The sequence below is a fragment of the Camelus bactrianus genome, chromosome 25, assembly GCF_048773025.1.
Source record: "Camelus bactrianus isolate YW-2024 breed Bactrian camel chromosome 25, ASM4877302v1, whole genome shotgun sequence".
Classification (NCBI taxonomy): Eukaryota; Metazoa; Chordata; class Mammalia; order Artiodactyla; family Camelidae; genus Camelus; species Camelus bactrianus.
Window position 1 is genome coordinate 8,525,651 of NC_133563.1, and position 13,347 is coordinate 8,538,997.

Here is a 13,347-nt window from a genome sequence, read left to right on the forward strand (position 1 = left end):
AAAACTATTATGCATTTGTGGAATATTACGTCTAAAGGCACAATTGATATAAACACAAGAATATCAATAATTTTATTCTCTTGCTTGTATTGTACTTTTTCCCCTAGTTTTTATTATTCTTTCATTTAAGATTTGACGTGGAAAAGGAATGTTCAAAAATTGATGAAGATTACAAAGAAAAAACTGTAGTAAACAACAAGGCACATTTATCTAAAATTGAGACAAGACTAGACACAGCAGGTAATTGGGGGAAGATAAGAATAATTTAGTAGTCTTTAAATATTTTAAATTATAAATGCTCTCTGCCCAAAGACATTCTCTTAAAATGCTGCAAATTTCCATTAAATGTTTATGGATTTTCTCTTAGAGTTGAACACCTCTTACAAATTCCATTCTACCCTTTAATTACTTAATTTTATGTGAGTAATAGTTATAATAATTAACTTAAGTAAGACTTTAAAATACATATATAAACCTATTTTTTTTTACTGTAATTCTTTTAATTCATTTTTCATTCCTTTTTTTTTTTTTGGAATCTTCTTTTTCCTCCAAAACCCTCAAAAATTTTTCTTTTTGCCTCAAAAAAAAAAAAAAAAAAAGATGGAGCACTTTGTTTTCATTTGAAGTCCACAGGTGGATAGTACTGTTAAGGTAAAACCAATCAACCATACAAAATTTAAACCTTCAAACATTCTGAATGATTAAAAAAAAGAAAAGAAATATCTCTAAACTTAGGAAACCTTCTATTTTCTTTTATTTATTTTACAATTTTCTGCTTCTGTTAAAATAAGCATTCTTGGATTTAAATTTTTAAAAATTCTATTAAATTATATTTTTACTTATAGCAGATAACATCTATTTCTAGGTCTAACTGAGAAGGAAAAGGATTTTCTTGCTACTCGTGAAAAGGAAAAAGGAAATGAAGCTTTTAACTCAGGAGATTATGAAGAGGCTGTGATGTATTATACTCGGTGAGCAGATTTTCATTGTGGTTTATACTTGCCATTTAAAAAAATGCTAATATTTAAATTTAGATTGTTGAAATGATATAGATAAGCTAAGTAATCTGCTTCAGAATCACTCAAGATATTATACTTGTGATTTATCAGAAATTCAGTTGTGTTTGCATTCTATTTTCAATACTTTTCTTAAACCTCTAAGCTTCCGCTCCACCCCCACTTTTGACAGAGGTCCTAACTTTCCTATTTTAGGAAAAAATAGAAGCAGTCTGAATGGAACTTGACAGGAAGTCCATATAGCACAGAGGTAAAGAGGTCAGGTTCTGCAGTCAGACTGCCTGGATGTAACCCTAACTTATGGTGCTACCTCCCACCACAGGGCCTTTGCATATTCTGGGTCCTCCATCTAGAATACTCCTCCCTTTTCTCATTATCTAGATGATTTTAGATTATTCTGCAGGTCTCAGTCTGTGCCTCACTTCTTTGGGGGAAATCTCTCTACCTCTCAGACTAGGTTATATCTCTGTCTACTCCACTTCCTCCCTCCAATTTATGGACTTTTATAGCAATCCTCTCTTTTGTAGTATTTGTTGGCATTACAATTTAAATTTGTGTGATTTGATACTAACTGGACTGTAGGCTCTCTAAGAGCAGAGCCCACTTGTCAGGTTTTTTGGTTTTTGGTTTTTGTTTTTTTGTGTGTGTCACTGTATCTCTAATGCCCAGCAAAGTACCTGGTTCATAGTAGATGTTCACTATATATTTGTATGACTTCTGGAGCATTTACAGTCTATGAAAAGTAGACTGATTCCCTAAAATATTTTTAACAAACTACCTATATATAGAATCACTAATGCCATCTTAGAACTAAACTCTACAATCTTTTTCCACCTTTGGAAGGAAGGCATTTTTTAAAAATGTTGTTTGCATCTGTAAAGAAATTTGCTGAACTGTTTAAGTGAATATACAAGGTAAAGAGGATATTGAGGTAGCATTCATTCAGTACAGCCTCCCCTGTTCAGGCCGGTGGAAGTCAGCTCTTATACTGTTACGTCTCTTCTTGTAGGTTTCCACCAGTGGAGACTCTTGTCTATTACAGGGAGGAAACATTTTTCTTGTCTTCCTCTTTGAAGGAATCATAGAGGTGAAGAATTAAAGCATGGTATAATGGTTAAGGGAACTCAGACTGCCATTTTCTGGCCTTGGGCTGATTCTTCACCTCTCTTGCTCCAGTTTTCTCCATGTGATGAGGCTGTAACAGTGCCTACGTCAGAGCAGCTGTGAGGATTAAATAAAACAACATGCTGGAAGGCAGGATGACATGATAGTAAAGAAAGCAAGTGCTGGAGTAGACTGCTGGGGTTTGAATCCTGACTTTATCACTTATAAGCTTCTGGCCTTGGGCATGTTACTTACCCTTTCTGTTCCATTTATTTTATCATCTGTAAAATCAGAAGAGCAGTAGTACCTCTTCCCTGGATTGTAATGAGGAGTAAATGAGTTTAGTGTTCAGTGCCTGGCATGTGGGAAGTACTCACAGGTACTTGTGTTATTCTTATGTATATTTTCCATGTTTGGTTTCTACCCAACCATATAATTTCTTTATATTCTTCGTTAATGATTTTAGTAAACTGATACTTTTTGTGACTTTTCCATTTTTATATTCTCTTCTTCTGGATTTAGAAAATACAGTGCACTGATATCCTTAACTTTCCTATGTGTAGGAATACATTATTTTACAGAATTCCAAGTCAGTTTTTTAAGCAGCATCCAGGTAGGTTTTAAATTCTTCTTTTCATTAATTATTTTACATTCATACCCTTAAATGTAGCAAAATTTATTTTCTTAAGGTCTGTATTCCTCAATTACTACTATTCTCTTCTGTTTTCTTCAACTAAATTCCTCTGATAAAATTATGATCATTTCCTTAGAGTTAAATCTACTTATAGATTACAGACTAATTTGTGTCTGTTAACACAGTAACAGTAATAAAGAATATTAATTGTGGCTGATTGCTCCATTTTTTTTGGTACTAGGAAATTGCAAAGAGTAAAAAAAAAAGTATTTGATACCTCATGTTAACTAAACTAGTTTTTAAGAAGTTCTATTTAAATTACCATGTCACTTCTCAAGCCAGAGTCAACTTTAAAACTGGATATTTAAGCATCTGTCCAAAGTATTGATTTAGTATGTTTGTAGAATTGTGTATTATTTTTTGGTGTCATTACTTTTGATGATGCAGGCTGTATTAGTTTGCAGGCTTTGCCATACAAAGTACCGCAGACTGAGCAGTTTAAACAACAGAAATCTATTTTCTCACAGCTCGGGGGGTTAGAGATTAGGTCTGAGATCCAGCCGTCTGGGGTTGCTTCCCTTTGAGGCCTCTCTCCTTGGCTTGTAGGTGGCCGTCTGCTCTCTCTGACTTCAAGCAACCTTCCTTCTGTGCCTATCTGTGTTCTCATCTCCTCTTCTGATAAGGACACCAGTCACACTGGATTAGAGAACACCCTCATGACCTCATTTTAATTTAATCATCCCTTTAAAGACTATCTCTAAGTATAGTTACATTCTGAGGCACTGGGGGTTAAGACTTCAACATATGAATTCTGGGGGACACAATTCTACCCATAACACAAACCACGATTGTTTTACTTACAGTTTTAGCTAAGTAAGTTTCTCTGTTTTACGTTTTTCTCTCATCTGCTTGTTGCCAGAAAGTCTCTCTTTTACAGGAGCATCTCGGTGCTTCCCAGCGTAGCGGCCTATAACAATCGTGCTCAAGCAGAACTCAAACTGCAAAGCTGGAACAGTGCTTTCCGGGACTGTGAGAAGGTCTTGGAGTTAGAACCTGGAAACATAAAGGGTAAAAAAATGTTTATAGAATGCCTTTAACTTTGCAGCAGGATCTGTTAAAGACCATTTGTAAATGCTCATTATGTTTACACTGAAAATATTTCAAATAAACTCAAATTTCTATCATTACCTTCATAAACTTACTTTTAATTTCAAGTTTAACTTGGAATTTAAGTTCCTAATCATTTACATTGAAGTAGGTAATAATCCCAGATGATTGAATAAAATGTACGTGTGTTTTTAAGGAAATATCTCACACTTGCTTTTGAACTGTTTTTTTTTTCTTTCAGATTTTTTAATTGTGGTAAAATACACATAACATAAAACTTACCATCTTAATCATTTTTAAGCATATAGTTCAGTGGTACTAAGTATATTGTGTAGTCGTCACTACCATCCATCTTCAGAACTTTTTTAATCTTGCAAAACTGGAAGTGTACCCATTAAACCACAACTCTCAACTGTCCCCACCCCACTAGCTCTGGCAACCACCAGTCCACTTTCTGTCTCTGATTTTTACTGTTCTAGTTACCTCATAGAAATGAGATCATACAGTATTTATCTTTTTGTACCTGGTTTATCAAACTGTATCTTTTTATCCAAAAAATAAATTTAAGTATAACTTAATATAGATTTTTTGATATGTATTAATATAATTCACGCCAGAGCTCTAGAACTTTCTACCTAGCTGCCTCATTGGTGTCGCTACCTAAATGTCCTTTTTTAATGTTTAAATTAAACAGTGTTAAATTAAACATATCCAAAACAGACTACATCTTTCCACCAACACCTGCCTGCTGTTCTGATTTCCTGTCTCAGTGACTGCACCATCGTGCTGTGGTCCAGGCCTGAAGTATGCAAGTCAGACTGCACTGCCCTTTTCTGTGATCAAGGAGTCATTCCAAAAAGGAGTGGCATAAATTATAATAGACTCGTTCTATTTCTTTAAACATTTATGGATTCAAGTAAATATAAACACAATTTTTTTCACATGGGACGTATGCTTTTGTGTCTATAAACATGGTGGGCAGAAACCACGGGTGTGCTGAGGGGTCCCAGTACATCAGCCTGACTGTCAGTGTCATGGATTGCCCTCCTTTCCCCAGTACAGGTCTCCTGTGCCTGTGTTTTGTCTCTGCCACAGAGTACGGGTGGGCTCCCAGCTCTAGGCGGGTGCCCAGCCCTGTGCCATGTGTTACGTGTATTAACCTCGTTAATTTTCACAACAGCTCAATAAGGGTGCAAATACTGTTACTAGCACACTCATTTTACAAAAGGAAACTGAAGCATAGAAAGATTGACCTGCTCCCCCAAGATCACACAGCTAGTAAATGGCAGAGCCGGGACTCAACACGGGACTCAGCTCCAGAGCCCACATGCAGCCACGGTGCCCCTCTCTTGCCAGTACAATGGCCGTCTGTTTCCCTTCTTCCTTGTTTGAATAAATTCTTAAATACCAGAATCTTCACACTATAAACAACAAGTTTGACAGAGCCAAATCTAGTAATCAATATGGGCATAAAACTTTAAGAAGTGTGGATAAATATCTTCCTCTTCAAACCTTTATTTTTTACTCAAAAAATAATTGTTCTAAATGCAATGTGGTATTTGGATTACATCCTAAAACAGAAGAAAGACATCAGTGGGAAAATTGATGAAATCCAAATAAAGCCTATAGTTTAGTCAACAGTGTTGTACCAATGTTAACTTCTTGGTTATGGCAAATATACTGTAGTTACATAAGATGTTAGCACTAGGAAAAGCTAGGTGAAGGTATGTGAGAACTACCTGTGTTATCTTTGCCACTTTCTGTCAATCTAAAATTATTTCCAAACTAAAGTTTTAAAAATGGTGATTTTTATGTCATTAATATTTCTTTATGGATATTCCCTTCTGAAATCTGAGTAGTAATAGTAATAGCTAAACGTGCACTTACAGTGCTATAATTTTGATTAAATTTATGACAAAATGATTTATCCTTTAGATAAATTTTCATGAGTCATTCTAAGACTAAAATCAAATTGGTCAAATTTATGTTTTAAAATACCATGTTAAAATATATCAGATTTAAATTTCTCGCCTGATGCTTTTCAAAGTAGTGGCTTAGTACACAGAATTCTCTCACTATATGATTAATAATGATGGGTCCAAGAATGCATTCATTTCAGTTTCAAAAAATTATCTAATTAGACATTGCAACCTACAAAAAAAAAACTGATACAGATTACTAAAGTGCTCAATTTCTAAACCCAGCTGACTCAATCATCAGGATTTCCTCAGTTCCCTGTGTGAAATAGCTCCTTCCATCTGTTTTAGAGATTGCTACAAAGACTTGACTAATGACCCATATTCTGGGTCAGATGCTGGTCAGTAATACACTAAATTTGAATGGTTTTCTAAGTTTTCATAAAGTGGTGAAGTAATACTAATGATGATTATAAGGAGGAAAATACTGTTGTTTAGTGAAAAGCTTCTCAATATTGCAGCACGTCGTGGTGCCTCTGAAGGTTTGAGGTATAGACTCTCAGCCCTTGGGGGAGCTAGCAGGGCCTGGGGCTGTCAGCGCGCCAGTTGTTGGAAGGAACAGTTGCCTGATGCAGCCTCTTCTGTTTACTTCAGGGTCCTTTCCTGTATTTGCAACAATATGAAAATGGGTGTCATTTGCACAGCTGCATCCTAAACTGTTCCGTGCTACATATAGTCTTCTACTTGAAAAATGTGTGATGATCGTAATGCCATATGTTAACAAATACGACTTTTATTTTGGCAAATTTTCAGCTCTCCTGCGCCGTGCGACTACATATAAACATCAAAACAAGCTCCAGGAAGCTATAGAAGATTTGAATAAAGTACTGGATGTTGAACCTCATAACGAGTTGGCCAAAGTGAGTACGGAAAGTAATACCTCCCCTAACTTTCTAGTTTGCTCTATCAGTATCATGTTAAAATGATATCAGTCTTGCCGGATGATCATCCAGCAAGGAAGACTACCTTTACTTTGACTATTCAACACAATTTCATGTTTACATATAATACCTTAACCAAATGCATTTTTATCTTAACCATATGCAAAGATTAACTGAAAGTGGCTCATATAACTTAATATAAAACCTAAACTGTAGAAGTTCTGGAAGAAAACATAAGAGGAAATCTTTATGACCTTGGATGAGAAGATATTCCTTAGATATGGCACAGAGTCACAGTGCGTAACAAGTCGATAAATCAGGCTTCATCAAAATTAAAAACTTTTGCTCTTTGAAAGGTACTATCAGAACAATAAAAAGACAAGCCACAGACTGAGAGAAAATATTTGCAAATTGTGTGTACAACAAAGGGCTAGTAACATGAGTATATACAGAACTCTCTAATAACAAGAAAACAGGCAAATAAAAAATAAGCAAAACATCAAATGACACTTCACCAAAAGAACTGTGTGAATGGAAAAGAAGCACATGAAAAGTGCTCAATATCATTAGTCACTAGGGAAATGTAAATTAAAACCACAAGAGATACCACTTCAAATCTGTTAGAACAGCTAAAATGAAAAAGATTGACACTACCAAGTGTTGGCCAAGATGCAGAGGAACTGAAACTCTAGGAAATATAAAATGACCCCACTGCTTTGGAAGGCAGGTTGACAGGTTCATAAAAGTTAAACAAAACAATCATACACCTGCCACCTGACCCACTCATTCCACTCCTAGTGTTTACCAAGAAAAATGCAAGCATATGTCCATACAAAGATTTATGCGCAAACATTCATAATGACTTTGTTGTTAATAGCCAAAAGCTGGAAATAGCCTAAAATGTCCATCAGTAGGTGAATGGATAAATAAATTGTGTTACATTCATAGAATAGAATACTGCTGAGCAATAAAAAGGAATGAACTGGTAGGTACATACAACAACATGGATGAATTTCAAAATAATTTTGCTGAGTAAAAGAAGCCAGACAAAAAGAGTATACATATAGTATGATTCTACCTCTATAAAATCCTATAAAACGCAAACTAGTTTATCATGACAGAAAGAACAGTGGTTGCAAGGATGAACAAATGGGAAATATAACAGAGACAGGAAGAAATGTTTGCAAATGATGGATATATTTATTATTATGTCAAAGCCTATTAACTTGTACACTTTATAAGTATGTGTGGTTTATGTCAACTATACCTCAGCTGTTAAAAATGAGGAAGGAAAGGAAAATGGTTTGATATATTTTTTAATTCTAACAGGCATAAAATATTAAAGAACTTTCAAGATTACTCTTAAAAAACATATATACTATTTAATTTTCATAAAACTGTGCATCTCTGTGAGTATATATGCACAGGAACATATCTAGGAAGATGATCATCAGACTGTCAGTAGTGTTATCTGAGTGGCAGGATTTCAGGTGATTTTTTTCTTCCTTTTTTATACATGTTATGCTTTAAGTTTTTTACAATGGACATATATGATTATAATCAAACAGAGCAATGAAGTTGTTTGAAAAGAAAAAAAAAAACGACCACCATGAGAAGCCTTATCGTAGTCATCTTTACTTTTTAATATCTTCATATTCTTACCTGCAAGAATAGTTATTTTTTTAATTAAAGGAAAAATTTTTTCTTTAATGTGGTGATTATGTTGCAGAAAACCTTGTCAGAGGTTGAAAGAGATCTGAAAAATTCTGAACCTGCATCTAAGACTCAAGTCAAGGGGAAAAGGATGGTTATTCAGGAAGTAGAAAACTCAGAAGATGAGGGTGGAAAGGACCATGGAAGAAAACATGAAGATGGCAGTGGAGATAAGAGTAAAACATCTTTTCTCTTTTGTTTATGCAAAAAACCCTTCTCTTGTTACGTGATGAGTTGGTTCAAATTTTCTGTTTGTAAAAAAATTCTTTGTCTACCAGACTTTCTAGCCTTTACCTTGTAAATCCACAAGTAAGTTTTTCCGTAATACAGCTTGTCTTTTTTTGTTTTCTTATTGATATACAATTAACTTGTAACATATTAATTTCAGGTGTAGGACATAATGATTCAGTATTTGTATACATTGTGAAATGATCACCATGAGAAGTCTAGTTAAACTCTTTTTCTTAATCTTCAAACCAACTTTTCTTCTTAACCTGATATCTTTTCTAGTGCTCAGTTTAATTCCTAATTATTACCTTTAAATGCAAATGGCTGTGTCTGTGTGACACCTACTATTTGCAAGTTCACCTTAAATCCATCTCTTGGATGATCATCTTTATATGTAACTACTTGGTTGGAAACATATGTTTTTGGCTTCAGAGGGGTTATATACCTAAAATGAATGCACTGTTGGCAAATTGCTGTGGGTGCCTCGCAAAATTTTTTCATTTTTGATACAATTTTTTAAAAAGAATCTAGAATATATAAAGCTTAACCTTCATGATGTAAAACGATGAAAGTTATATCAGCTTTAAGGGGAAAGGTCTGCCTTTTCACTTGACCGGGGGAGAAAAAGTTTTTCTTCTCTCTTAAGAGCTCTTAGCAGCTAAGAGAGGAATACCAACTTTGAAAATCATTCACAGGTAAATATCAACTGTAAGTATTTTGACAGAATATTTTAATTTTTAGATAGAAATATAAAATGTTCTATTGATTTGACTTAAAAGAAGAACAAGGAGTATATGTTTTTATTTTATCTATTTTTTAAAGTTTTTTAATGGTTAAAAAATATGATGTGAAATATACACCTCAGGTTAAAATATGATCGGTTAAGCTAGGATGAAAACAAAGGCACACAAAAAAAAGGGAAGAGAGAAGAAGAGACAGAATAGAGCACCAGAGGGAGATGGGAAAGGAAGGGAGGGCATCTAAGGAGGAGAAAAGGAGAAATTAAGGTAAGCAGCTTTTCAAGGATTGAGGCTTACCTTTAAGTAAGTTCTGGTAACAGATGTTTTTCTGTTTATATTTATATTTAGCTTAAGATAATTAGTCAAGCCCCTTACAATGAAAGGAAATCATTTTAAATCTTATCTGGGACAGGATATAGTATAAACTGTATTCAGTGCTATTATTTTAAAATTATTTTTAAAATATACATATAGTAAAAATGGACTTTTTCAGTATACAGTTGTAATGTGTATAATTGCATGTAACCACCACTGCAGACAAGGTATAGAACAATTCCATCACACCAGAAAACTCCTTGTTGCTTTCCTTTTAGCCAAACCCTTCCCTCACCCCAACACTTAGTAACCATTGATCAGTTGTTCTCTGTGGTTTTACCTTTTCCAGAATGTCATATAAATGGAATCAGAGAGTATGTAACTTTTTGAGACTAGCTTCCTTTACTTATCATAATATCACTAAGATTGATTCATGTGATTGCATGTATCTTTGGTTCATTCCTTTTTATTACTGAGTAGTACTCCATTATGTGGTTATCCCTTCATTTGTTCAAGGACATTTGGGTTGTTTCTAGCATTTGGTATTTATGAGGAGAGCTGCTGTTAACACTCATGCACAAGTTTTTAGGTGAACATACGTTTCCATTTCTCTTGAGTAAATAGTAGGATTGCTGAGTCATATGGGAAGTGTATGTTTAACTTTATTAAAAAATCTCCAAACTGTTTTTCCAGAATGCCTGTACCATTTTGCATTCCCATTAACAACATATGAGAGTTCTAGCTACTTCACATTCTTGGCAGCACTTGGTATTTTATTTAACAACAATTTTTAGCCATTTCATTAGGTGTATAGTGGTTTCTCATTGTGGTTTTAATTTGCATTTTACTAATGGCTAATGATACTGAACACTTTTCATGTGCTTATTTGCTGTGTCTGTATCATTTTTGGTGAAGTATCTGCCAAAATCATTCAACCAGTTTTTAAAATTGGCTTATTCTTTTCTTAACTGTTGAGTTTTGAGAGTTCTTTTTATATTTTTGATACAGGTCCTTTGTTAGGTATGAGATCTGCGAATATTTTTTTCCTATTTATAGCTTTTTGTTTTCATTCTTTTTTTAAATTGAAATATAGTTGATTTACAATGTTGAGTTAGTTTCGGTATGCAGCAAAATGATTCAGATTTATATATGTATATAATATATATTTTTTTCATTATAGTTATTATGAGATTTGAATATAGTTCCCTGTGCTATATTGTAGGACCTTGTTGTTTATCTGTTTTATATATAATAGTTAATATCTGCAAATGCCAAACTCCTAATTCATCCCTCCATCCCTTTTCCCTTTTGGCAACTACAAGTTTGTTTTCTATGTCTGTGAGTCTGTTTCTGTTTTGTAAATAAGTTCATTTGTATTTTTTTTTAGATTCCACATATAAGTGATATATGTTATTTGTCTGTCTCTGACTTACTTCACTTAGTATGATAATCTCTAGGTCCAAATATGTTGCTGCAAATGACATTTCATTCTTTTTTATGGCTGAATAATAGTCTATACTGTGTGTGTGTGTGTGTGTGTGAGTGTGTGTGTGTGTGTGTGTGTGTCCCCTACAACTTCTTTATCCATTCATCTGTTGATGGACATTTAGATTGCTTCCATGTTAGCTATTGTAAATAGTGCTGCTGTGAACACTGGGTGGTTTCTTTTCAAATATGAGTTTTCTCCAGATATATGTCCAGGAGTGGGATTGCTGGATCATATGGCAACTCTGTTTTTAGTTTTTTAAGTAATCTTCATACTGTTTTCCAGAGTGGCTGCACCAAATTACATTCCCACCAACAGTATAGGAGGGTTTCCTTTTCTCCACACCCTCTCCATCATTTATCATTTGTGGACTTTTTAATGATGGCCATTCTGACCGATTTGAGGTGATACCTCATTGTTCTGATTTGCATTTCTCTGATAATTAGCAATATTGAGCATCTTTTCATATGCCTGTTGGCCATCTGTCTGTCTTCATTGGAGAAATATATGTTTGGGTCTTCTGCCCATTTTTTTATTGGGTTACTTGTTGTTTTTGTTATTGAGTTGGTATATTCTGGAAGTTAAGCTCTTGTCAGTTGCATCGTTTGCAAATATTTTCTCCCAGTCTTTTCATTTTGTTTATGATTTCCTTTGCTGTGCAAAAACTTACCAGTTTGATAAGGTCTCATTTGTTTATTTTTGCTTTTATTTCTGTTGCTTTGGAGACTGACCTAGAATAACATTACTACAATTTGTATCAGAGAATGTTTTGCCTGTGTTCTCTTCTAGGAGATTTATGGTGCCCTATTTTATGTTTAAGTCTTTAAGCCATTTGAGTTTATTTTTGTGTATGGTGTGAGGGAGCGTTCCAACTTCATTGATTTACATGCGGTTGCCCAGCTTTCCCAACACCACTTGCTGAAGGGACTGTCTTTTCTCCACTATATAATCTTGCCTCCTTTGTCAAAGATTAGTTGGTCGCAGGTGTGAGGATTTATATCTGGGGTCTCTATTTTGTTCCATTGACGTCTGTTTTTGTGCCAGTACCTTGCTATTCTGATTACTGTAGCTTTGCAGTATTATCTGAAGTCTGGGAGGGTTATGCCTCCAGCTTTGTTTTTTTCCCCTAAGTATTGCTTTGGCAATTCTGGGCCTTTTCTAATTCAAGAGCATGGGATATCTTTCCATTTCTTTAAATCATCTTTAATTTCCTTTATCAATGTTTTATAGTTCTCAGTGTATAAGTCTTTCACCTCCTTGGTCAGATTTATTGCTGAGTATTTTATTTTTTTAATGTGATTTAAAAGGAATTTTTATTTTTTTCTTTCCTTTTCTGATATTTATTCTCAGTGTAAAGTAATGCAATAGATTTCTGTATTTTAATCTTGTACCCTGCTGCCTTGCTGAATTGGTTTTATCAGCTCTAGTATTTTTTGTGTAGAGTCTCTAGGATTTTTTATATGTAGTATCATGTCATCTGCAAATAGTGACAGTTTTACCTCTTCTCTTCCAATTTGGATTCCTTTTGTTTCTTTTTCTTATCTGATTGCTCTGGCTAGGACTTCCAATACTGTGTGGAATAGAAGTGGTGAGAGTGGGCATCCTTGTCTTCTTCCACATTTTAGTAGGAAAGCCTTCAACTTGAGTATTATGTTGGCTGTTAGCTTGTCATAAATAGCTTTTATTATGTTGAGATAGGTTCCTTTTATTCCCACTTTGGTGAAAGATTTTTATCATGAATGGATGTTGAATTTTATCAAATGCTTTTTCTGCATCTGTTGAGATGATACGTGGTTTTTTTGTCTTTTCTTTTGTTGATGTGGTGTATCACATTGGTTGATTTGCATATGTTGAACCATCCTTGTGATCCCAGGATGAATCCAGCTTGATCGTAGTGCATGATTTTTTTATGTGTTGTTGGATTCGGTTTGCTAATATTTTGTTGAGAATTTTTTTGCATCTATATCTGTCAAAGATACTGGCCTGTAATTTTCTTTCTTGGTAATGTATGGTTTTGGTATCAGGGTGATGGTGGCTTCATAGAATGAGTTTGGTAGTGTTCTTTCCTCTTTTGTTTTTTGGAAGAGTTTGAAAAGGATCAGTATAAGTTCTTCTTTGTATATTTGATAGATTTCCCCGGTGAAGCC

At 34.3% G+C, this 13,347-nt stretch overlaps 1 protein-coding gene across 5 annotated transcripts in view; it reads left to right on the plus strand.

Annotated features, from left to right (window-relative positions):
- The window catches only part of SPAG1 (sperm associated antigen 1), a 69,743-nt gene that overhangs the window by 20,479 nt on the left and 35,917 nt on the right, over positions 1–13,347 (plus strand). For 2 of the 5 annotated variants that reach the window (XM_074353089.1, XM_074353090.1), the window contains 5 exons: positions 131–240; positions 866–971; positions 3,674–3,822; positions 6,591–6,697; positions 8,448–8,607. In XM_074353089.1, coding sequence (XP_074209190.1) covers positions 131–240; positions 866–971; positions 3,674–3,822; positions 6,591–6,697; positions 8,448–8,607 — 632 coding nt within the window. The remainder of the gene's footprint in view (positions 1–130; positions 241–865; positions 972–3,673; positions 3,823–6,590; positions 6,698–8,447; positions 8,608–13,347) is intronic. The other 3 variants (XM_074353091.1, XM_074353092.1, XM_074353093.1) reach the window with 3 other exon arrangements.